The sequence below is a fragment of the Haliotis cracherodii genome, unplaced genomic scaffold, assembly GCF_022045235.1.
Source record: "Haliotis cracherodii isolate W230 unplaced genomic scaffold, xgHalCrac1.p SCAF_9, whole genome shotgun sequence".
Classification (NCBI taxonomy): domain Eukaryota; kingdom Metazoa; phylum Mollusca; class Gastropoda; order Lepetellida; family Haliotidae; genus Haliotis; species Haliotis cracherodii.
Window position 1 is genome coordinate 12681279 of NW_027266343.1, and position 27767 is coordinate 12709045.

Genomic DNA, 27767 nt, shown 5'->3' on the forward strand with positions numbered 1-27767 from the left:
TGATTCCCCGAAGATATTTTTAACCGTATGATAGTCAACTTCGAGTGTCTTCGACAACGTTTGAAATGTCAGTAGGATTCATATAGAGGTAAGAAACAGAAACGGGTTGATGTTTTCGTGTGTTCATTGACTCGTGAGAAATAGGCAGAAGGTTGTTATGTGTTACGCTACCCTAAACAGCTGTGAACTTGGGGATAGATAGTAGTATTTTTTAAAGTCGATATAGGTATATTTTCAGTTTCATTTGGTCCACTTGCCAATGAAAAAATGAAAACCCAAACCAGCTAGAGCCAAACCGAGAGAATAGTTTTTGAAAACTTTAAACACATCTCACAAGTAGATAGAATTCGTTAGCCAAGCAGCTTCCCCAGCGTGTCTCCATGCAAAGGGGTTCACTCTCTCTCAGTCTCACATCCCATTTCCAATCCCGAGACATATTGTCCGCACATTGGTCTTTGAGGAGGGTAGTCAACTGCTTGAAAGATAAATATAACATTACGGCTTGCCCAAACTTTGTGTTTCAAACATTGACTGCACCGTTTTATCATGTAAGTGGTTTCACTTTCTCTTACAAACAAGAAGATGCTATACCATGTATAGACAGGTTGAAGTTTTGAAAATATGGTCCATACGAGCGGACTAGAAACAAACTAAAAAAATCTGTATGTATGGCCTTCCGCAATATTCTGCGGCAAGGGATAACATTAACTGATTCATTTTTGAAAATATCCAAAGGGAGTCACTCGATCCATGCCCGACAATGTTAACAGGGATATAAATTACCACGCATGATAAGCCGAAGACTGTTCAACATTTTTCAATATTAATAAAAACATTACAAATTGTTCACTACATACACACCTTTGTATATTTTGACAATAGTAATGTCTTGCTTAAAATCAGGCGCTTTGGATTGTTGTTCAAGGAAACATTCCTCATCAGTATAGCTTTCTTTCTAACACTGTACATTCCAGGTATATATGATTGTAGTGAGCACGATACAGACAGACAGCTAATTTATATGAGTCTCACCTAATTTATACATAAGAACATAAGAATACACTAGCATCCTATAATTATGCATGAGTCCCCCTGAGAGACTAGCATACACATGTTAACATGGTTAAAAGATTTACAACATGTACAAGGGTAACATACATGAAAAATAAGTAAATAAATGAAAAGGTATTACTTAATAGTAGAGGCCTCAGCTCTTGAGAATATTATTAGAGGTTTTTGCACATTAAACATTAGGTGATTATTGGTAAAAATTGTTGAAAGCTTGTCAATACCTGACCATGTATAAAAAATATCAATTGGTGGCACTGGCTTCTTGGTATAGCTCATATGTGAGGTTGTCCTATACAGCACACTGTAGCAATACAAGCGGCTCAACGTCAATGCTGGAGTTCATACACAGAGGGCACACATTTCTCCAAAGAAACATTCACTGTGCAGAGTTGTGTCCCTTTGTCTCATCAGAAACCTCTAATTGTAGGTGTGAACCCGGTTAATCCTGATTATGTTTCTAGGTTATCTCAAAAATAAAAAAACTTGTTAACGAAAAAACAACAAGATAAAATACTTTTTTAAATAAAGGAATGGCTATTCTATGTGATAGTTTAAAAGCAGGCATATCCTCTATCGCCAAGTCGTTGTGTTCCGCCATGCTTAAAAGTTGCACGATGTTGCTTCTGCCTTTACGGGAGGCAACTCTATCAGTTTCTATTCTATTTATGGCATATCAGGATCTAACAATTCAAGTATTGTCTGTCCTTTAGTATCGATGATGTGGTAGGTATCAGTGAATCGTCACAGCCCTAATTACTGGGTCATTTTGTTTTTGTGTTTTCTAGAAATGGAAGAAGACACAGTACCGGAAGAAGACAGCAGTCTGTTGCTGGGGCATGTGACACATGTCATCGACCCTTCCAACTTTTGGATCCAGATTGGAACGGGTAAGTCATGCTCTCCTCCCTAAGATCATGTTCCAAAGATGACATTCTCATCTCAACAACGCTGGCAGTAACAACGGAAAAGATCCTTAAAAAATGCAGCAGCTTTATTATGGAATGATCTACCATTGAACATAAAACAATTATTATTTACAGGTCAAGTGACCTTTGTCAGCAGGTCCGTGAAATAAAACTGCTGTTATGTTTTGTTGGAATTTGACAAATCTCACAAAAAAGTTTGTGGTGTCACTTTCTCAAAAGTCATCATGGTATATGATGCATTTATCATGCATTTAGTTTGTAACTTCTTAGGATGGGGCGATGCTTTGAAAGTTATCAAACCCTGAAAGGTCAAGGTCAGCCTTCGGGTTTGTAAAACATGTTTTTTTTGTCAGTTTCTGAGGCATGCTTACCTGTACAGTTTCTTTACAAATCCTAAGACATCTTTCAACTCTATTCATGTCTAAGGTCAAGGTCATCTTTTAGGATGTTCAGCTATATATATTTTTCTTGAATATTTTTTGCATTATGCCTTACATGTGCTTCAGCGTGGAGCAGGACCGAAGTCAACCTAGGAAGATCCGGGTAAGAATAGGTTGAATAGTCCCCTTTTACCACGAGTATGGGTTGCTGACGACCTATTATACCCCGGATCTTCACAGGTCTCTAAATTTGCCAGGGGGCGGGATAACTTTAGCAGTTTAATGTTTTTGCTATAATTTTGTAATCTTGAGACCCCCTAACATGCTGAATGTGCTACATTTGAAACCTATAACATTAGGGTTATCACAAGGACCCTTTTACTTCAAGCTTAAGTCGGACACCTGAAAATCATCAGACAGAATGGTTATGTTCAGCATGGTCAGGAGGTGGCATTCTCTACTGTTGCCATGGTTATATTGTGTTTGCAGAGTAGCTGTTTGAGGGCTTGAGCATGCTTCTTTCAGGAAGTAGTGTTTTTTTACTGTTGCCATGGTTTCATAGCATTTACAGAGGTCAAGATAGACACAATTTTTATGGATAACAATCCCCCACCTACTATATATATTCTGCACTATGTCCCCCATTCAGTCTTGCTTGACAATGGTATAAGGATCTATATCGAAACGTCGCTTTTCACAGTATTAAAGAAGTTGTTATCCATAAAAATTGTGTCTATCTTGTCTTCTGTCAACTTCTAAGTAATGCCTATCAAACAATTTATTTACAGAGATGTTTGAGGGCTTCTGTCAGGAAGTGTCATTTTTACTGTTGCCGTGGTTACATTGTGTTTACAGAGCAGCTGTTTGAGGGCTTGAAGCAGCTGGAGGAGGAAGTGCAGGGGTTCTGTGATGTGGTGGGGATGCTGGTTCCCGATGATGCCAACTGGATGGAGGATGGCTGCTACGTTGTGGTCAAGTCTAGCATCAGCAGCAATAGTTCCTGGAGGAGGGCGCAGATAGCCCGACACAACATGTAACTAGCGGACTTCTTGTCCACATCATCCTTGTGCTTTTAAGTAGCGTAGAGATTTGTGCTTTCTGCTCAAAATGTACACTCACCGCCTAAAGAAACATAAACCATAGACATGATAGAAACATAAAGAGAAGTATGTTTGTTAGATGTACAAGAGGTGAGGTGTGGTGAAATGGGGTTTAACGTCGCATCCAAGATTATTGCACTTATATAGCGACGTGCATGCACGTGTGTCTGTGTCTGTGTCTGTGTCTGTGTCTATGTCTGTGTGGCTGCCTGTACTAGTCCGGACTGATGCCGCAGTTTAACATGAATACCCCACTGGGGATCGAACCCCGGACCTTCCGCTCTCCGGGCGGACGCTCTCTCATAGATGTACAAGAGATGTTTACAATGTGTATCACTTAGACAAAACTAAGAATCAGTCAAGTCTTACCACGGTGTCTTTATTTTTATCACAATATGCTGCACATGATTTCCAAACTTTTTGACCTAATCCTGAACAAGACAAATGAGTCATCTTGATTCATGGATCTATGACATCCCGTGATGTGTTCATGAGCATTGGTTCTCATCATAGCAGTATGTTTGTTTGTGCATCGAACCAATCTTTTGTCTCTTGAATATGAGTAATTCTTTATATGTAAACAGGGGGGCACGGGTGGCCCAGTCGTCTAAGGCGCCGCAATTCGCTGTGCAGTTACGTCCCTAGGACACACCAGAAACCTATGATTGTGGGTTTGAATCCAGGTTCGCCCCGATTATGTTTCTAGGTTTGTCAGCACCATATCCGTGCTAGTGGGTTTTCCGAAGAGGTAAACGTCGGAGACCTGCATCATTTCGGGCTTTCCTCCCACATTAACATGATTAAGCTGACATGCTGTGATATAACTGGAATACAGTCAAGCCCCGTTAATCAGACATCAATGGTTGCATATGATTATGTAGGATTAACGAGTATGTCGGATAAACGAAATTTAGTAGTATCAACGTTCGTGATCGAAAATCGGACAACTACACGATAGATAAGGATTCAAATACGCAATAAAAAAATATTAAATAAATATAAATAAGATTGGGGTAATCTAAGCATGTGATTTATCCTGTTTTCTTTATTTAAAGCATTAATTGTTTATTGTTAAGCAAGTTTATCTCTGCAGCCATTGTAATATGCAGCTACCAGCCGATTCGTCTCGCATCAAAACACGGGGCTGTGTACTCGCGGGCAGATGACCACAGAGTAAGCTGATCACTGTGTCTGATTAATGAGTGATTTTGGATATTCATTGCAAATTAGGCGTGTCGGAGTTGGAGTGCGAGACTGTCTGATTAAAGGGTCGAAATAGCACTGATTTAACTGATTGTCGGATTAACGAGTGTCGGATTAACGAGTGTCGGATTAACGAAATTTGACTGTACTGTTAAAAGCGGTGTTAAACCTCACTCACTCGCTCACTCATTTGCATTTCTTTTGGCGGTGAGTATATTACCCCACATGCTTTGAATGGTGTAAAAACTGGAGGTCAACAACTTTGTAGGTATCATTTTTTCAAAATGACTTCCAATGATGAGTGAGGAAGAAGTGTTTCATATTAATCTTACCAAATCCATCAAATCAGCTGTTTCAGTCAGCGGTTGTGATTTATAACCTATGATTGACCAATGAAAATGGTGTAATTTCCAAAGTCAGCAGAATTTGGATTTTCCGCCTACTGTATGCTGACAGATCGCGATTAAAACTTTGATACCTTTCAGCGTCAATCTGTTAATTCCAGTTCATGCTCATTCCCTTATTCTCAAGGCTGACATGCAGTACAGCAGGGAAACACCCTCATTTTGGAGTTTCCAAAGCTTATATATCCCTACTACTCTGAAGGAAGCCTTTACCTTGGGAGAAATTACTTTTGCACATGGCTATTATCATGATTATTTTCTCTGAATTTATTATATCAGAATGACAGTATTTGGCCATAAGTTAACACTGCAGCAATACCACATCACAGCCTGTGTCATAAACCTTTCAGTCCAAACTTGACTCTCACTATCTATAGATTTTAGTACTGAGTGAGTGAGTTGGGTTTAACGCCGCTTTTAACATTATTCCAGTTATATCACGGCATGTCAGCTTAATGACTGGTGAAACCTGTGAGCTATAGTGCTAACAAACCTAGAACCACAATCAGGGCGGAGTGATATTTGAACCCACAATCATAGGTTTCTGGTGTGCCAAAGGGACGCAACTCTGTGCAGCGAATCGCGGCGCATTAGACGGCCGGGCCGATTTAATACTGAGCTGAACTGAAATGACTGACCAGAATGCTACCAGGGCTTCAGACTGGCGTCCTGCAGCTGTTTTCTGTCTTTTGTTCCAGTGAGAAGGGGTCTGTGGATGTGTTCTACCTGGATTATGGCACGACTGAGATTGTGTCACTAGATCAGATATGTGCAGCTGTTCCGGCGTTCTTCTTCGCTGTTCATCAGCATACATGGAAGTGTTGTCTCGCTGGAATCAGACCTGTAAGTAGATAGATTCTGTCTGGTATTTCTTTAAATCTTTGGGCTAAAATTGTTACTGGTAGATTCAAAAAGGTCAATTTTTAAGACATATCCTATCTCACAATCAGACATTTCCTAACATTTTGTCCGACGTACCTCAATCATTCGCTGTTGATTCTTCTGGCAGTTCTGACCACTTCTGGGTCGGACAAATCTTTACAACGAATCAGTCAGTCTGTTTGTTTTGACAAAGAATCATCGCTTATCATGCTAATCGATTAGGAGAAGCAACAATGCTACAATATGCTTGATTGTGTGAGAGATTGCCGTTCACCACATCAATCGTTGAGGTCAGAAGAGCAGGGGGAGATTTGACAGGAATTGTTCTACCTCTCAACAAGCGTCAGAGATGCTTTGACAGCTGAGATTGGGCTCGACGGACCCCACAACAATCAACTTTCTGTGAGGACCGTCATAGCAATAGACACCATGAGCATTGAACTACGTAATTGGGATATGATGATATGCATCAACCAAACTTGACCTCCCGATCGCCTTTATCGCCTCTTATGACAAGTATAGTCGCTCTTATGACAAGCATGGACCTATTGCTGAAGACCTATTCTCTACCCGGATCTTCATTAGTCAGACAGGACAGCCAAGAGCAGGATTGGCAAACCTCTCTAAGTGGTGATTATTGAAAGTGGTGATTATAAACAGGATCCTCACTGATTGATTAGAGGATTGAGTGGGTCAGCTTATGCTACCCAAGTCCTGGGATAATCTTCACAACCATAATTTTTTTCGCCTACGGATATCCAAACCCTGGCTAGTGTTATTGCAGTATATATCATCGTCCGATGTGGCATCTGTACCAGGATGATCAGAACTGGGAATGTTACCTTTCTCAGGATAGACATCGTCGAGTGAGTGAGGATGGACACGATTGTTCATCGAACTTTCACTAGAACATTCGGCAAAAGATTCAGTGATGTCGTCATCTTCAAGACTTATTTGCATGCACCAAATATCACGAAGGTCAGCTTGTTAATGAATGCATCGGTCAAGTGACACATTCTACAGGGAATGCAGCATGTACACCATATTTCTTCGTAACTCGGGACACTTTGCTCAGTCTGCCATACAGTTCACAATGTATTGTCATGTGATGGGTGTGTGTGTGGAGCTTTGATCAAGTGTCTAGCGCAGAGGTACATCGAGTCCGATGTGCATGTCACGTGTCACAGCTTTATCTGGTTTGTAAACAAGACCGCTTGTTCTGGAATCAGGACAGATTGACTTAATGCGAGCCTTCGATGCACTTTACATGTTGCAGTGTTCCTGCTGGCTTTGGAAACTGCCAGTCCTTGTGGACAGGCAACTCTAAAAATTACCAGTTCCCCCTAACTTTTGCCAGTCTCAACTTTCAACAAATAAAAAAATGTATGAAAATTATTATCCCCCGCCACGAAGTGGAAGGGGGATATAGGAATGGGTGCCGGCCGGCCGGCCGGCCTTCCGCCAGTCCATCCGGCCATCACATTTCGTCTCCGGAGCAGATCTTGAAAACCGTACCATATTTCTTCACCAAACTTAGCACATAGATAGATCTAGTTGTGAACTGGTGCCTTTTGATAGTTTGGGATTTTAAAAAAAATAATTTTTCGAGTTTCCATGGCAACGACTTTGATTTAGACTAAAAATGGCGGTAGTCCTCGTTTCCGGAGCAGATCTTGAAAACCGTACTATATTTCTTCACCAAACTTGGCGCATAGATAGATCTAGTGGTGAACTGGTGCCTTTTGATAGTTTGGGACTTTTAAAAAAGTTATTTTTCGAGTTTCCATGGCACCGACTTTGATTTAGACTGAAAATGGCGGTAGTCCTCGTTTCCGGAGCAGATCTTGAAAACCGTACAATATTTCTTCACCAAACTTGGCACATAGATAGATCTAGTGGTGAACTGGTGCCTTTTGATAGTTTGGGATTTTTAAAAAAGTTATTTTTCGAGTTTCCATGGCAATGACTTTGATTAAGACTGAAAATAGCGGTAGTCCTCGTTCCCGGAGCAGATCTTGAAAACCGTACCATATTTCTTCACCAAACATAGCACATAGATAGATCTAGTTGTGAACTGGTGACTTTTGATTGTTTGGGATTTAAAAAAATATTATTTTTAGAGTTTCCATGGCAACGACTTTGATTTAGACTGAAAATGGTGGTAGTCCTCGTTTCTGGAGCAGATCTTGAAAAACGTACTATGTTTCTTTACAAAAAGGCCCAGTGAACATAGTTCACAGGGGCTAATTCATTGCACACACCTGACATGTCATATTGGCAGGGATGTGAGTATTTCATGCTTGTTTAGTTTTAATTTTTTCAAAATCATGCTCAGTGCAAAGGTGTCATCTCTGAAGTAACTTAGTTAGATCTCTATGTCATTCACACAAACCTCAGTCACGATTTTCTCTCTCTTTTTTAATATTTTGAGACGAAGTCACCACAAATGGATATTTAACCTAGAAATAGACATGGGGAAACCCTGATGGCAACAGACAAGCTGACTTTGTTTGAAAAATGTACTTAAATGAAGGTTTTGTTCAACAAAGATTTGTCTAAGGTACTTTATTTGCCGGTCCAAGCCTAAGTTTACCAGTAAAAAACTGGTAATTACCGGTAAACAGGAACGCTGATGTTGTGTGCATGTATGGATGTACTGCGACAGCCTTGACCCTGAAGAGCTTGACGATTTACATTTTCTACATCAAAGTGACCATGTTGCTGGCTTGCTGTAGGGCTTCAATGACAACATGTGAAACGTTCGCACCATGCACCACCTTTCGTCAGCGCCTCGACATAGATTAGAGAGCACACTTGTTTGTTTAATGAGTGGCAGGGCTTTGGTCTGAAGATGAACAATATCTACACATCAACTACCTCGATCCTTGAGCAGTGGTGTTGGCAGTGACACACTGGGCGGAGGTACTACAATGGCCTGACAGATCAGACAATTCATCAATCATGTGGCCGAGCGATGGTTTGCAGATGACTGTTTGCTGCTCAACCTGGAAATACCGCATCCATGGAATCTATTGCTTCAATTTTCAGGCGAATCATTATCAATGGAACATGCTCCCATTTGGACTTTTCTTCTGCCCTGTGGTTTATCGCTCGCATCACAAAACCTATCACTCAGTTTTAGCAGTGTCGGGGCATCATATTCGAAGCATACATAGATGATTGCATCCAAGCTTACTTAGATCCGATTATTCTGGAGAAACATCTGCAGTTCGCCAGGAAGTTCTTACATCAACTAGGACGGGTAATCAAAAAGTCAGATCCCCACTCAGTCATCATCCCCATTTTATCGGAGTGTTGTTCAGTACCAAGCAGGGCAGAATGTTGGCCCCACCAGATAGATGGTTTGTGTTGTTTAAGCTGGACACATGTTTAAGGATCATTTCCATACATTTCCATAAGGATTGATAAACATAATAAAGAAGGGGAAATGCACACAGATGAGATGGGATAAGTATTTATGAATATACAATTTATTGTAAACTTTACAAACTATTTAATAATAATAATAGTCGCTTTCCTAATGGATCATCACACAAGTTCCGACACTCTTACAGTTTGGCCTTCACTTGATGAAGTCTTGCTCCAAAAGTTTGTTTGTTTGTTTGTTTGTTTGTTTGGTTTATGCCGCACTCAGCAATATACCAGCTATATGATGGCAGTTTGTAAATAATCAAATCTGGACCAGACTATCCAGTGATTGATATCATGAGCGTCAATCAATGCAATTGGGATTCAATGACATGCATCAACCAAATCAGCGAGCCTGACCACCCGATCTCGTTAGTCGCCTTTTACGACAAGCATAGTCACTTTTTATGGCAAGCATGGGTTGCTGGAGACCTATTTTACCCGAAACTTCACGGTCTGCTCCAAAAGTGAAATACAACTCTTTAAGAATTTTGTTTGTTTGTTGCCTGTGATACTATTTTGTACTGTTGTTGTATAGATTGCCAAGACATGGACAAGTCGCGGCGTGAAGTATTTTGAAAAGCTGGTCCAGGGAGAAGAGACTCTCCAGGTGTCGATTGTGTCCTACGGAGCTTCACTCATGTGTCACAAGATAGCCCTATACTCAGGGTAAGCTAGTCCTTCTTACAAACCGCGGGGCATACAGTTTCTAAAAGTCACCCCCATACAACGACATGCAGTCACCCCCACACAACAACATGCAGTCACCCCCATACAACAACATGCAGTCACCCCCATACAACAACATGCAGTCACCCCCATACAACAACATGCAGTCACCCCCCTACAACAACATGCAGTCACCCCCACACAACAACATGCAGTCACCCCCACACAACAACATGCAGTCACCCCCACACAACAACATGCAGTCACCCCCATACAACGACATGCATTCACCCCCACACAACGACATGCAGTCACCCCCATACAACAACATGCAGTCACCCCCATACAACGACATGCAGTCACCCCCATACAACAACATGCAGTCACCCCCACACAACGACATGCAGTCACCCCCATACAACAACATGCAGTCACCCCCACACAACGACATGCAGTCACCCCCACACAACAACATGCAGTCAACCCCATACAACAACATGCAGTCACCCCCACACAACAACATGCAGTCACCCCCATACAACAACATGCAGTCACCCCCACACAACAACATGCAGTCACCCCCATACAACGACATGCAGTCACCCCCACACAACAACATGCAGTCACCCCCACACAACAACATGCAGTCACCCCCACACAACGACATGCAGTCACCCCCACACAACAACATGCAGTCACCCCCATACAACGACATGCAGTCACCCCCATACACCGACATGCAGTCACCCCCATACAACAACATGCAGTCACCCCCATACAACAACATGCAGTCACCCCCATACAACAACATGCAGTCAATCCCATACAACGACATGCAGTCACCCCCATACAACGACATGCAGTCACCCCCATACAACAACATGCAGTCACCCCCATACAACAACATGCAGTCAATCCCATACAACAACATGCAGTCACCCCCATACAACGACATGCAGTCACCCCCATACAACAACATGCAGTCAATCCCATACAACAACATGCAGTCACCCCCATACAACAACATGCAGTCACCCCCATACAACAACATGCAGTCACCCCCACACAACAACATGCAGTCACCCCCATACAACAACATGCAGTCACCCCCATACAACGACATGCAGTCACCCCCACACAACAACATGCAGTCACCCCCATACAACAACATGCAGTCACCCCCATACAACGACATGCAGTCACCCCCATACAACAACATGCAGTCACTCCCATACAACAACATGCAGTCACCCCCACACAACAACATGCAGTCACCCCCATACAACAACATGCAGTCACCCCCACACAACAACATGCAGTCACCCCCATACAACGACATGCAGTCACCCCCACAGAACGACATGCAGTCACCCCCATACAACGACATGCAGTCACCCCCATACAACAACATGCAGTCACCCCCATACAACAACATGCAGTCACTCCCATACAACAACATGCAGTCACCCCCACACAACAACATGCAGTCACCCCCATACAACAACATGCAGTCCCCCCCATACAACAACATGCAGTCCCCCCCCACACAAAAACATGCAGTCACGCCCATAAAACAACATGCAGTCACCCCCACACAACAACATGCAGTCACCCAAGGGAAGCACCAGATTCAGTCAGTCTCTTCTGAAGACAAGCAGAGTTTGTAGGTGACTTGTATTCTTGTCTAGGTGTTTTTCCTTTGTTTGCATCATGAATATGTTTCATTGATCCACCAATAATTCACAGAGGTAGGATGATATTAAGATTTTGGAGACGAATATTATGGGAATGAAACTATCCCTTCACTATACTTTAACATGTTAAAGTCTATTTCACCTGAAACATGTCTGAATAATACTTTCATTTCTATTTGAACCATTGGCCCTATTATACAACAATAGTTTGAAACAAAGTGATTCCAAGTTAGGAAGTGATGTTTTAGGTTTACTGTTTGAGTGATAGAGGGGATGTGTGAGGTTTACTGTTTCAGTGATGGAGGGAATATGTGAGGTTTACTGTTTCAGTTATGGATGTGATGTGTGAGGTTTACTGTTTCAGTTATGGATGTGATGTGTGAGGTTTACTGTTTCAGTGATGGAGGGGATGTGTGAGGTTTACTGTTCCAGTGATGGAGGGGATGTGTGAGGTTTACTGTTTCAGTGATGTGTGAGGCTACTGTTTCAGTGATGGAGGGGATGTGTGAGGTTTACTGTTTCAGTGATGGAGGGGATGTGTGAGGTTGCTGTTTCAGTGATGTGTGAGGTTGCTGTTTCAGTGATGAGTGGGGTTACTGTTTCAGTCATGTGTGAGGTTTACTGTTTCAGTGATGTGTGAGGTTGCTGTTTCAGTGATGTGTGAGGCTACTGTTTCAGTGATGGAGGTGATGTGTGAGGTTACTGTTTCAGTGATGGAGGGGATGTGTGAGGTTGCTGTTTCAGTGATGTGTGAGGTAGCTACTTCAGTGATGTGTGAGGTTGCTGTTTCAGTGATGTGTGAGGTTGCTGTTTCAGTGATGTGTGAGGTTGCTGTTTCAGTGATGTGTGAGGTTGCTGTTTCAGTGATGTGTGAGGCTACTGTTTCAGTGATGGAGGGGATGTGTGAGGTTGCTGTTTCAGTGATGTGTGAGGTTGCTGTTTCAGTGATGTGTGAGGTTGCTGTTTCAGTGATGTGTGAGGTTGCTGATTCAGTGATGTGTGATGTTGCTGTTTCAGTGATGTGTGAGGTTGCTACTTCAGTGATGTGTGAGGCTACTGTTTCAGTGATGGAGGGGATGTGTGAGGTTGCTGTTTCAGTGATGTGTGAGGTTGCTGTTTCAGTGATGTGTGAGGTTGCTGTTTCAGTGATGTGTGAGGTTGCTGTTTCAGTGATGTGTGAGGTTGCTGTTTCAGTGATGTGTGAGGTTGCTACTTCAGTGATGTGTGAGGCTACTGTTTCAGTGATGGAGGGGATGTGTGAGGTTGCTGTTACAGTGATGTGTGAGGTTGCTGTTTCAGTGATGTGTGAGGTTGCTGTTTCAGTGATGTGTGAGGTTGCTGTTTCAGTGATGGAGGGGATGCCCGCTCTCTGGCCCACCTGATGCTGGAGGAGGAGGTGGGAATGGTGAGTAGAACATCCTTGTGTAGAATACAGTCTAGAAGAGTGGTGTTTCAAGCACTGGGCTACATGGTGGCACAGGTGGCATGGCACATCAACTACAGTAATAGGAATGAATCATGTGGTCCTTAACTTCTTTTGAGTTTTATTAAATAAGTCCCTCGTAAAACTGAACTCACTCGCCTGGACGTGTCTTGCAGGCGTGTGACATTGATGATGTTGCGGAGTATGCCCATGAGGTGGAGCGAGTGTTCCCTGAGTGTTCCACAGAGGACATGCAGCAAGGTTGTCTGGATGCTTCGGAGGAGAGACATCGGGACGAGGTTGAAGGTAAACAGCTAGAGATGTTTCAGATCAAGTAGAAGAGCTTTGATTGATGAATAAGCAGATGTCAGACGCAGATGTTGAAAATGTAACACGTCAACACCAGAGAATAATCAATCGTAATTATCCACCATGAAACTAAAGATATCAAAATTCAGGTTATCATAACATGGAACTTAATACTGTTATAGCTTTGGGCCTAGGACTTAGTCTGGCTTCATTTCATTGACTTCAGTATTACAATACCTCTGAATGTCAGAATATCACAACTATACAAAAATTCCCAATTCTGCAAAAATAATGGGGGTTTTCCATTTTGCCCACCACAATCTTGGAAATGTTCATTTTATTAGAACAAGATGCTGGCAGAAGATACTTGTAATAATTGCTTTACTTTTTATCCCCTGCCGGGCCAGAATGTCCAAAGGGGGATTATGTCGCCGTCCGTCTGTCTCTGTCTGTCCCACAGAGGGTACTAAGCTTGTGAAATCAACACCTCCTACAGTTTCCAGAGAATATCACTGACACTCTACACACAAGATGCCGACATGTTGATGATACGCATATCGCAGTTCCGTTTCATTTTGACTAATTTTGACAGAGTTACTGCCCCTGTTTTACAGAGCTTCATTTGCCTAATTGTGAGAGAGGTACTAAGCTTGTGAAATCTACTCCTCCTCCAGCTTTTAGAGAATATCCCTGACACTCTACACACAAGATGCCGACATGTTGATGATACGCATATCGCAGTTCCGTTTCATTTCGACTAATTTTGACAGAGTTACTGCCCCTGTTTTACGGAGCTTCATGAAATCTACTCCTCCTCCAGTTTCCAGAGAATATCACAATATCTAACTATAACTATAAGATGTTGTGCTCTCAGAGCACTCTTGTCATTATTTGCGATCAGCATATACGTCCATCCATCCGTTTCTGGAGCAGAACTCCTAAACAGATGGATATTTCTCATGTTGCTATCCAGATCAGTCTAGTGAACTGATGCTTTTTGATGATTTGGCATTTTATGTATTTTTATTTTATTTTATTTTTCATGATGACAAGTTGGACTTTATGTAAAATGAGGGTAGTGCTCGTTTCCGGAGCAGAATTCCAAAACTGTCGAATATTTCTGGATGGAACTTGCTATACAGATCAGTCTAGTGGCGAACTTGTGCCTTTTGATGATTTTAGATATTGAAAAATACTGAACAGCATTATTTTCTTCTTCTCTAAACATGCTGAACTGAAGGTATCCAATGTTAATGAACCTAAAGTGGGTTATAAGTAGCCAAACTCCATTTTATTTGCACCGCATCCATCTCCTGATTACTCTTGTTTTCATTTAGATCTGCCTAGCTATGAATCTAGTCCTGTCTCAGAATCAAGTCATGATGGCCAACCTATCTGCAAGTCAGAAGTAAGTTCTGGCAGGAGCGTGTGTGAGCCCGCTGAGGAACTGGCAGACGAGACACCTCCCCAGTCTCCAGCAGTGACCATCCCAGGCTTCAACCTCAACACCATCTTCAAGACCAAGATGGCAACTGCGGACATCATCGCGCAGAAGAAGGAGGACGAGAGGAAGAAGACCATCACGTCCGAGATGGAGAAGGATCTGAAGATGGTCCAGCAGAATATGGAAGAAGTTGTTGTGGAGAAGGAGGAGGTCACTGAGTGGGGTGAGTGTGGAGGTCACTGAGTGGGGTGAAGGTGAAGGTCGCTGAGAAGGGTGAGGGTGGAGGTAACTGTGTGGGGTCAGGGTGGAGGTGTGGGTCACTGAGTGGGGTGAAGGTCACTAAGGGGGGGGGGGGAGGGTGGAGGTCACTGTGTGGGGTGAAGGTGTGGGACACAGTGGGGTGAAGGTCACTAAGGGGGATCAGGTTGGAGGTCACTGAGTGAGGTCAGGGTGGGGACAACATGAAGGTGGAGGTCACTGAGTCGGGTCAGGGTGAAGGTTACTGAGTGGGATGAAGGTGGAGGTCACTGTGTGGGGTAACATGAAGGTGGAGGTCACTGTGTGGGGTAACATGAAGGTGGAGGTCACTGAGTGGGGTGAGTGTTGAGGTCACTGACCGGGGTGAGGGCGGAGGTCACTGAGTGGGGTTAGGTTGGAGGTCACTGATTGGGGTGAGGGTGGAGGTCACTGAATGGGGTGGAGGTGACTGTGTGGGGTGACGTGAGGGTGGAGGTCACAGAGTGGGGTCAGGGTGGAGGTTACTGAGTGGGTCGAGAGACATGGGTAGTCTGGATAGCACTCTTCTTCTTATTACAGAAAACCTGAAGGGATGGGCCAAGATGATTTTTCTCTAGAAGTATTTTTGTAGTTTTTGTTTGAAGGTATGATGGTTATATGTTAAGTGCTTGTGGTCACTCCATGATTCCTGTTGGACATAGGCGCCTCTGACTACGACATAGGGAAGCAGGTGTTCAAGCATCAGCCGGATGTGTTTGCCCAGAAGGTGGCAGTGATAAGAGAAGCCTCAGGAGATCAGAACTGGACCCCGAGCATGACAGAGGGCCACGGTCAGTACACTCCGGGAGAGGGAATGTTGTTAAAGATGCTGCAGTTAGCAGTAGTCCAGCTTAATCTTAATCAAAACTGTAAATCATTGAGTCTTGGAAACTAATGACTGAAAGTGTGAGTGACAATCCACATCATCAGGGCGTGATGACACACCCTCAACCAAAGACAGACCCTCATTGTATGCTTACCACATGCATGTATAATTTCAATCCTTTATGTAAAGTATAAATATATGTTCTGTTTCTCAACTTGGAAGACAGAATCTTACAGATGCTGGCTGCTATTTTGTAAAGGAAGGTTACAATATTATCGCAGTAAACAGAAAGTTTGTTCTTCCAAGCATGAAATTGGCTAAAGTTGAGGATGAAAGGTCCGCTTTTGGCCCCAGAAGTGCAAATAACTTTCTTATTAACATGATGAAGATAGCTGAGGGCATGCAAGCTTCTACATTATGTCAGTACTGCCAGAAACCATATAAGACGTTAGACCAGATTTGCATGTAAGGCATCAAAGTAGGGAGAGGAATGGGAATTTCAGCTGTTAGGTCCTGTGTTTTTAGATGTCATCAGATTGCGGGTGCATTTAGGTTCCTTTTTATGCAAACTGGAGGCAAGGTAGTTTAATCTGGTATGAGGCATCTTCCTGAGGCAAGGGAGTTAACCGACTGTAAAAGTCCAGTTTTCACCCTTGCCGGACTAGGCTGGAATTTCTGGGCTCGATTGTAGTGCCACCAGTGGCTATTACAAGTTATGTCCCTTCTATACCCCTTCTATTGACCAATCAGATTCCAGCTCTCATATTACTTGCATTTGCTTCAAACAAAATGGCGGCGCCCAGTCGAGAAGATCTGATATATTGTAATAAAACAGGCCTTACCTCACAAAGTGCATCATATCACGTGAGCACCTTGATTAAAAACATGAAAAGATCAATATCTGTCAACGCCCAGTTGACAGTACATATCCTTTAAAATCCTGCAGTCAACTGAAATCTGCACATTGAAATCCATGTTGTTTATGAACCAGATGTCGATTTCGTTACGCAATTTGGATTGGACTATACATAGACTCGTTAGTCCAGCCAAAATATAACTCCAGCCTAGTTCGGCCAGGGTGGGAACAGGACTTTTACAGTCTGTTAACTCCCTTGCCTCAGGAAGATGGAATGAGGTTGTAGCATGCATGTTTCCTAAAATCGAAGTCATCATTGATGTCCTGAATGTCCCCAGGTCCCCAGAAGCCAATCCTGCAGGAACTCCAGGCAGAAGCAGTGAAGTCTGAAATTCCTAAAACCAGTCAAGATCTGGCACAGATGACGGCACCCAGTACCAGGTACAGACATCCTGCCTCAGTCCGAGGTTCAGTTGTGTTACTGAGGAATTTATGAATGAAAAGAGTTGACAAAGTAAAAAGTGACCTTCACTGTAACGTTGTTTGAACAAAAGAATTGTATGTTGATTTGTTTCTCTTATTTCTGTAACGACCCGTGAGGATCTGGGGTAGAATAGGTCTTCAGCAACCCATTCTTGCCATAAAAGGCGACTATGCTTGTCGTAAGAGGCAACTAACAGGATTGGTCGGTCAGGCTCGCTGACTTGGTTGATGCATGCCACCAATTGCGTGGATCGATGCTCATGATGTCAATCACTGGATTGTCTGGTCCAGACTCGATTATTTACAGACCGCCTTCATATAGCTGGAATATTGCCGAGTGCGGCGTAAAACAACAAACAAACAAAATATTTCTGTAAGTGTATGCTACGTTGCCATGGTTGCCAGACAGGTTGTTCTTTTTTCATTTTATGTTTGCAGACGGTTCACACTAGCATCAGTGTATTATATCTTTCTTGTATCACCCTTACAACCAAGATACTGTATATCAGGGGTCCGTAAACGGTCATATGCGCCGGACATGTCCGATTGGGAATCTCAAATGTCCAGTTTAACATATTGCTTACCGTTAAATTTTTCTGTCTGGACATTTTCAAAAACAAACAACGCTGCCTTCGGGGTCAAAATAATTGATGAGAGTTATCGTAACCCTTCAGTGAATTCAGGTGAATAAACAGGTAAAACAAACTTGGTCAATAAAAGTATGAAATTTGATATAAAACATCACTAGACATGATGATTTACCATTTAAAATGTATTTCCTGCTCTCCAAGGCATTGTTTTATCTGCAGAGTTTAAGATTACCGTGTGTATTTTCTCGTAAACTAAGCCGGAAATAGCAATCAGCTGTGCACATGTCTCTCCCAAACTACCGGTGATTCAGTTAAAACGTACCCAATGATACAACTTCAAAGAATTTTGATGGGAATTTTGAAATTTGACTGGGAAAAAGTTAAATGCAAATGTCCGATTGGGATTTTAAATTTTCCGGACCCCTGCTGTATATCACCTATGATTAGGAGGGTTTTGATGGTTTTTTCCCCAACACAAAGACCGTTTGTATTATATATCGACAAAGTGTATCATGCTTGTATCAGCCTTACAACCAAGATATGTATCATATATCGACAAAGTGTATCATGCTTGTATCAGCCTTACAACCAAGATATGTATCATATATCGACAAAGTGTATCATGCTGGTATCATAGCAGATGGTGATGTTTTACAGCAGTCTGCAATTGCTGAAGTTAGGGGATTCCCCAACGCCTGGCGAGAGGCTGGAGTCTCAGTTGTCAAAGCAACTCTCCAAGGTATGTCAGTAATCTCCAAGTCATGGTAGATGTGCTTCCTGACTCTCATCTTCACTTTAAGACTGCCTCCGTGGTCTAGTGATAGAGCGTCCGTCCAGAGAGTGGAAGGTCCAGGGTTCAATCTCCGGCTGCGTCATACCAAAAGACTTTAAAAGATGGTACTTGTTGTTACCCTGTCTGGCACTCGGCATTAAGGGGCTAAAACAAGGACTGGTCGGCTCGGAGTCAGTATACTGTGTCTGAGTGGGGTATTCATGTTAAACTGCAGCATGGTATCTCAGTGGGCTAGCACTATAAATCGGCATCAGTCCGGATTAGTACAAGCAGCCACATGCACTCACACACGCACGCACGCACGCATGCACGCCACTATATAAGTGCAATAATCTTGGACGCGACGTTAAACCCCATTTCACCTCACCTCACCTCACCTCACCTCACCTCGGCCAACTTGCACAAAGCGATCTTAGCGCTAAGATGATCGTAACTCCCATACTTTAACATAGGCTTACAATAGTTGTAGCACTAAGATCGCTTCGTGCAAGTGGGCCCTCGTCTTCACTTTTAACATGAGCAGATAATATGTAGCTATTTTGTGATCTCAATTTCTTTGCAACTGTATTTTTCTGAAAAGCTTAATTGTCTTCAGTGTATTTGGTGTTTATTGAGGTATAAATATAAAAAAATGTTATGTAAATCTCTGTAGCAGATTAACGAAAAGTGTACACACCATTAGCACAAAAACAGGTGGAAGTAAATTTATGTAAATAAAAAAGGCCAACAATAATAACTTCACAGACTCCTTTTTTAATCATTGGACAAAGATACACAGTCTGTGACATCTTTCAGAACAACAATGCAACACAAGCCCCGCCCATTCCAATATCAGCCAATCAGGAAACAGTATGTTGTTAGTGGGCATGACCTGTTTTGGGGGGGGGGGGGGGGGGTTTAGAGGGAGGGGTGGGTGTTGTATGGAAACATAGGTTCACACACAAAAAGTTGAAAACAATGGCTTGGTTAGCGAATCAAATGCCACACAATCATCTGCATTTATTTATTCCTTGTTATTTATCCCACGCGTCTGTGTCCTGTAGATCCTAGACGAAGGGGAGATCGAAGACCCAGGAGCCTTGTGTGATCAGTTCAACAGAGTGGTGCAGCCAGGTCAGTTATTCTGGCACATGAAGACTTAGTTGCTGGTGGAATTGTTCCAAACATGACCCGTTGGTATTTAACTGATGTTTGTTGCTCGCAATGTCAATCACTGGATTGTATGGTCCAGACTCGATTATTTTCACACTGTCGTCATTGAGCTGGAACATTGTTGAGTGCAGTGTTCAACAGCAGACAAACGTGAGGGTTCGCTTGTTATGACCCTGGCTCTCAGACGGTAGCTTTGACAGATTTTGAAGGATTTAGACAAAATTCAGTTAATAGGCAGGTCAAACACAACATGATATCGATGCAACATTTATCCAGTTAAACAAATATCCAACAGATCTTGTTTGTTTGATGTAAGTTCCAAAGTTTGCGTGAAAATGGACAACGTTCTGAAGAAGTCTCCATTATATTATAAGGCTTAACAAAACAATAGTCTTGGTTCTCAGGCACTGACCGAATCATCATGAAGTCTGCCGCAGGTTTCGTTTTTATTTCCATTTTCAGATATTTAAAAAAAAAAATCCTAATTCTTAAAAAACAATGTGATCCAATATGGCACACAGTTACTTCCCTTGACATGCGTTTGTGTGCTTGTTAATGTAGGGAGGCCCTTTCCCAGGTTGATTGTACACAACTGTTTATTTGGTTACATACTAGTTTGAACAAGCAAAAATAAAAGTTCCAAAATTTGCATGAAAATAGATTGTGTTCTGAAGCAGTCTCCATTTAATTATAATGTAATGTGAATGATGTCTCACATCACCTTACTTAATCAAAATGCAACAAAATGAAAAAATTTAAAACATTGTTTGGATTGTAGGACACAGATAAGATTTTTTATATTATTTTACAAAAATTCATTTTGGAAGCAGGGACTTCTTTCAGTCGTGACCAACTCGTGTTATTCCGGGACAAGCTGAATAGTGACTTTACGCTCTCGTGGCCATTTTTGCGACCTTGTTCCCTCTTAGCACAAACGGGCATACCTAAAACAATTGTCAACTCGTTGTGAAATGGTTCACATATATTTCCCCGTATATTATATATATTTCAGATGGAATTTAAAGCACATCAGGACATGCGGAATTATACAGTATGATTGAACACATTTAACTGTATCTTGGGTATATTTTTACATGCAAGACGTATGTAAAATCAAAAATTATTTCTGAGGGATTCTTTGACGATGAACTTGACATCATACGTGCATTCTCATTGGTTTGTCTTATTTTCGCACATAACATTCATCGATAGGGGGGACGGAAAGGGGCGAGTGGGGACGAATGGGACTTCTTCCAGTCTAACAGATCAGTTCAGATCACAAGAGTGATGCTTTTGTCTGTGTCTGATGCAGGGTGTTTGAAGGAACCATGGGGGCTGTCTGTCGCTATTGAAGTTCTGCTGGAGACGGCCGTCACCCTCACAGGCCCTCATCAAGTCACCGTGCTCAACGTTCTCGACACGTATGTAGGTGAGTTGTCTCCCCTGGACGCTGGTCTCACAAATGACAAGGCTGAATGAGTGGTAGTCCTTCTACTCACAGACATGATAGATGTTCAGTTTGTGGAGCTCTCTCAGACTGTTGCGATAAGGGTGGCCCAGTTGTCTAAGGTGCTGCAGTTCACTGTGCAGATGCATCCCTCAGGCTGACAGAAGCCTGTGAATGTGGGTTTGAATCCCAGGTTTGTGGTTAAATTGTTTGCTCATCATGCTGAAGGCTGTTGTCGATTTCCCTCATGGGTACAATGTGTGAAGCCCATGTCTGGTGTCCACCGTCATGATATTGCTGGAATATTGCTAAAAGTGGTGTAAAACTATACTCACTCACTCACTAACTCACCTTAATTGTTTCAGATTCAGCAAATTTTGACGTAAGAATGGAAACCACTTTACGACAGCTTGAGAGCAGATTTGTCAAGGTGAGATTGATACTTGTTGGTGAACGTTTGGATGCCCTAGCACCTCCATGTGGCTGAAATAAAATGGCCAATATTGAAGGACTGCTGGCACTGTCAGCAGAAAGGTTTTCATGAGGATACATTGCATATCGCTTGCTAGCTCGCTCGCTCAACCCACCAAACCCCACTCACTCACTCACTCACTCAACCACCCACACAACCACCCACAGAGTCAGCCAGTCGTTGTTTTAAGCCCAGATGCAAAGCACCAGCCATATTAACAACTCAATGCCATCTTTAAACTTCTTTTGGTATGATGCGGCTTGGGATTTAACCACCAACATTCTGCTCTCCGGCCCGACGCTCCATCCACTCAACCCACTCAAGAGGCAGTCTTAACCAACATACTGTAAAGGCCTGTTAAATTCCTGTTGTAAGATAAAGACCCGCTGTTCAATGTCATGTTAGTTAGCGGTCTTCAGGAAAACCCCTGAAGTAGGAAGATATACTGTCTCTGTGTACTGGGATTACTAGGGTTCAGTTTTGGGGTTTGACTATTTCAGCCTCCATTTGGAAAGGCAAGAACCTACCATAAAGAATTTGGCCAGGTCCTGGGCCAGCTCCTCGTATTGTCTCGACTGTGGAATAAACAGTAAGTGCCTTATAGTTGTCATGGTGACAGGGTTTCAGATGACCCAGGAATCCTCCATATCTGATGTGACATGATCCAAAATTATCCTAATCCTATTTTCATATTTGATTATCATGATTAGGTAGACCGTGAGTTTTGTTTCTAAACTGTTCAAGGTTGAAATAACAACATTTTTGTTTTATCAACATCTTTTAATCCATAGCTTCCAAGTTAAGATGATGACCCAATATGACTCAAGATCTTGTTTGAGTCTAGAGGGCATTTTCATTGGCTAGATGAAACCCTGTATTGAGGCTTGAAGTAGTGGGCAGTATGGGTTTGTTACCTGTATAACCCCTAACCAACACAATGACCAGTAAACATGCAAGACTATATTGGAGTTTGCTCATATCATATGTACATTTTTATATGTGCCCTATTTTCTGGAATTAATTAATTCTATTTATTTATTTCAAATCATTTTATTGTTGTAAACACCCTGCCAGATGCTATGCCTTTTGAGTTTTGTTTTCTGTCACAGCACAGCCGACATGGTCCAGGGCTTTGTCTTCAACACAGTGGAGAAATGGGCCATCTACAACAGAAGTGTAAGTCCCAGACTGCGCACTTGTCATCAGATCTAAACAGTCACCCAACTCTGTGCTGCGCCTTGTGAACGATTTTGGCTTTGACTTGTCGCTACACAGAGCTATGGGCTGAGCCATAGTGGTTCCTGATAGATTCCCCATTGGAAATCCAAACGTGTTACAAACTGAATGATCACCTCCTGCCCTGTATAATTCCCTCCACTAGGTTCTGTGGTTCATGCGTTGGTTGTCAAGCCGAAGACCAAGGTTTGATTCCCCACATGAACTTGCTCACCTCTTATTATGCCCCCGGTTTGTTATACCTCTAATAAGAATCTTGCAATTCCATTGGTTAATCCATACCATGTGACTAAACAATACATTTCAATGTAGGCCCTGAAATCATGTGACACTGACCTCAAATATTTACTTGTCACATTATCAGTATTGACCTGTCACGTGATGAATATTGACTCGTCTGCTAGAAAACAAGATGGTGTCTGGTATGACATTTCATGGTTCACAGCTAAATTACTGTAATGAAACAGAGGACAGTTTAAAGACTTCATAAACTTTAAAGTGAATTTTGGTATAACAAAACGAATGATTACTCTTGACAATGCGAAAACAAGGACCCTGCCATGACCTGTATTGACCCATGTTGACCTGTCTTGACCCATGTTGACCTGTATTGACCCCATGATGACCTCTATTGACCCATGTTGACCTGTATTGACCCATGTTGACCTGCATTGACCCATGTTGACCTGTATTGACCCTTGTTGACCTGTATTGACCCATGTTGACCTGCATGACCCATGTTGACCTGCATGACCCATGTTGACCTGTATTGACCCATGTTGAGCTGTATTGACCCTTGTTGACCTCTATTGACCCATGTTGACCTGCATGACCCATGTTGACCTGCATGACCCATGTTGACCTGTATTGCCCCATGTTGACCTGTATTGACCCTTGTTGACCTGTATTGACCCTTGTTGACCTGTATTGACCCATGTTGACCTGACATGTAGGGGTACCACGTGGGCCTGCAGTATGAGAAGACCCAGCAGATGTACACCGACTGTCTGGAGGGGGTGTGGGTGGTGGCGGCAGACATCATCACCGACATTGATCCATCCACTTTCGTCCGGGTACACAACTGGCTGCAGGACAAGGTCTTAGCTCAATCACATCCAAGGTGACACTCTTTTAGCTCAATCACATCCAAGGTGACACTCTTTTAGCTCAGACACATTCAAGGTGACACTCTTTTAGCTCAGACACATTCAAGTTGACACTCTTTTAGCTCAGACACATTCAAGGTGACACTCTTTTAGCTCAATCACATCCAAGGTAACATTCATCTTGCTCAGACACATTCAAGGTGACACTCTTTTAGCTCAGACACATTCAAGGTGACACTCTTTTAGCGCAGACACATTCAAGGTGACACTCTTTTAGCTCAGACACATTCAAGTTGACACTCTTTTAGCTCAGACACATTCAAGGTGACACTCTTTTAGCTCAAACACATTCAAGTTGACACTTTTAGCTCAGACACATTCAAGATACCGGTAACTCTTTTCTAGCTCTGTCACATCCAAGGTAACACTGTTCTAGCTCCTTGAAACAAAGTGTTTATTAGACATACCTGTGACAAACGTAGAGTTGTTCACTAAGGAAGTGGTTGTCCACTTTGCAGGGAGATTCGTGAGCAGGTCCTGAAGATGTTGCTGAAACTGAGTCCAGTGAAGGTATTTGATGCGGAGCAGGTTCGCCCAAAGCTGGTCAGCGTAGAGGTCCAGACAGAAACCTCATCCTTTGCTGTCCCTGACCCCAACTCTACAGCACAGTCACACCAAGAGGGTAGGCAAACAGGAGGCGGTAAATGCATTCAGGAACATAGTTAGTAGTAACTGGACTATGTATGAACCTGGATGTTTCCAGCAATGTCAGTGTTTTGTAAACTACATTAGCAGTTGTTCTGAATCAACTTCCTTAGGTCAGATGCAATAAACTTCAAGTTCATGACTGATCAGAACTTCATTTTGAAATCAGCATCAAATTTAGGGGTCAAAGGTGGAAGATACAAAAATAGCATAAAGAACACTTGAAACATGTTCGCGAGTACTTGAAAAAACAAAAGTTGCCTCACTGCCATTTTTAGAAGGGACCTACATACCACCATAAATTTCCAGTGATACCATTACTTTCGGTTTGGGGAAACACAAGCCTACTTCAAACCCAACTCTTTATCTGAAATGTTGTCATAAACAGTTACAATTTCTTTGGGTTTTTTAATCTTTTAGTATATTACTTACTGATCAAACTACTTAATGTCAGTGATGAAAATAATCTCACAATAGGGGAAGAAAAGTTTACTTTTGACTTTCCTTGACTCATAAACGAAACTAAGCTGTCTCTCTCATTTCATTTGTTCTGTAATTTACTGACTGATCATTAAAATAAAACATCTTTATATAAAAAACACCTGTCAAACAAGTAATTGAAGAAAAGAGCCTGAATAGTTATATTGTGTTTTCAGATAGCTCCCTGTTCAGCCACTTTGATACCGAGATAGAAGACATCTCCCCCGTGGCTAATGACAGTCTGTGCAGAGACGAGGTCAGCCCGGGGTATTATCAATGTCCTGCCACCTCACTGCATGCACCAGACCAGACAGTGACCAGTACAGCAGCTCCCAGCATCCCACCAGCTCCTGCAGGGGAGTACAGCTCCTGGGCCAAGTGTGTCAGCTCGGGGAAACACAAAAACTCCTATATCAAAGGTCCCACGGACAGTGGTCTCAAAGCTTTAGCTCTCCAGACTTTGAGTGGCGAAAAATATGTTTTCTCAGGAAAATTTATTCAAGATTTGCCTCCGAGGTTTCAGAAGCATCTGAACTCCCAGCAGCATGCTACAGAGGAGAGTTCAAGTGGTTCTCACTTCTGTCGCAAGGGGGAAAAGAACAGTGAGGGGCCTGGCTTGGATTATCAGACTCCAAAAGAGGTTGACCATGGGGACGGAAGGAAGGACCATGGGGACGGAAGGAAGGACCGTGGGGACGGAAGGAAGGACCGTGGGGACGGAAGGAAGGACCATGGGGACAGAAGGAAGGACCGTGGGGACGGAAGGAAGGACCGTGGGGACGGAAGGAAGGACCGTGGGGACGGAAGGAAGGACCATGGGGACGGAAGGAAAGACCATGGGGACGGAAGGAAGGACGATGGGGACGGAAGGAAGGACCGTGGGGACGGGAGGAAGGACCATGGGGACGGAAGGAAGGACCGTGGGGACAGAAGGAAGGACCATGGAGTGGATGATGTGCATGCTGGTAAATCTGTGTTTACTAAGCGTGGGCTGGGCGAGTTCCCTTCGGTCAGGGACATCCTCAACAGCAGCTATGAGCAGAATGAATCAGGGAGCGATACTGGGAGTGAGTCCCGGACAAGGTCACTCACTCCTGTGGACTGGTGGAATGCTGGAACTCACTCCCCGAAGGCAGGTCGGTCAAGGTCAACAAAGTCAAATAGAATGACCCCTCCAGCATCACATTCCCCAGATCCAAGGTCACTTATAAATGTAAATGCTGAAGAATGGGTGCCAATCACATCACCAGAACGCCAATCCTCTAGGCCGCCTTTGGGAACATCACCAGTGGGCAAATCCTCTAGGACCCCTTTAGGAACATCACCAGGACGCCAATCCTCTAGGACCCCTTTAGGAACATCACCAGGACGCCAATCCTCTAGGACCCCTTTAGGAACACCACCAGGATACAAATCCTCCAGAAGAGATGTAGGACTCAACTTAAGTTCGTCAAGTTCAGAAGACATGAGTGGATCGTGGAAATCAGGTTTAAGAAAATCACGTCACGACTCATCATCTTCCTCCATCAAGTCAATCGTGGAGGACATCTTTGGAAGTGGAGACGTCACAGTTCCGTGTGAGCAGGGTCGGGGCGCAGAGTCATCAGAAGTTGAGAAGCTAGTGGTAGCAGACACTGACACCAATGCAGCTAACACCAGCTTCAGTGTGTCCGAGATCACCAGCGAGGTGGAGGATGAGCGGTCCACTGTGAGCAACTCCAATGATGCAGAGTATCAGGGCATCCCAAACTGTCACATGCTTCCAGAGTACTCCAACCAATATGGCTTTGAGGACGATTTAGATGAAGATGATTTGGATGGGTTTGTTTTGTCTGGGGAAGGCGACACTCCCTCGAAAGACTGTGGTGAGAGCGACAATAGCTTCTCATCGTGTATGGACACTGGAGGTGTTGAAGAGATGGACTATATGAAGCCGTTGCGGCAGAGCCAGGAACAACCTCGACAACCCAGGTACAGTTGGGTTCCGGGGAAGCGCAGCTGTACTCTCTGTGGCTCAACAGACCATACTGTATACAGCTGCAAGAGCAAGAAAAGTGTCATCATCTGAATCTTCATCACATGAAGGATTAGTCCACTTGGAATAAGCAGAAATGTGATAGAATGTTGGGGGAGTGGCAACAATGTTTGCAGCACAATGGAGTTCAGTTGAAATTCCACCTGGTCAAAGTAATTTAGTTTTTCAGGCAAAACATATTCCGATTTTAAAATAATGAAAACATCCAGAAGGTTTGATTGCCATGACAGAAATTTGATTTAGATGAAGGAGTTTTCAAAACAATAATTGTATGCTGTTTTCCTATGTCACTGCAAAGCAGAAGACGTCCAGTTTTACCAGCAGTTTCAAGGCCTGATCGTCACTAGTCAGTAGGTTGACTGTCAGGGTCTGTTTT

At 43.1% G+C, this 27767-nt stretch overlaps 1 protein-coding gene across 1 annotated transcript; it reads left to right on the forward strand.

Moving 5' to 3' along the window:
* On the forward strand, positions 1-27767 carry LOC139452356 (uncharacterized). Its single transcript, XM_071233811.1, has 19 exons — positions 1-88; positions 1857-1958; positions 3233-3410; positions 5783-5927; positions 9934-10064; positions 13106-13163; positions 13358-13487; positions 14828-15157; positions 15873-16001; positions 17231-17333; positions 18623-18704; positions 19802-19871; positions 21223-21339; positions 21723-21787; positions 22330-22418; positions 22939-23005; positions 24019-24185; positions 24690-24853; positions 25533-27767. Exons 2-19 carry the CDS (start codon positions 1859-1861, stop codon positions 27422-27424), a joined length of 4017 nt encoding a protein of 1338 aa, XP_071089912.1. The 5' UTR covers positions 1-88; positions 1857-1858; the 3' UTR covers positions 27425-27767.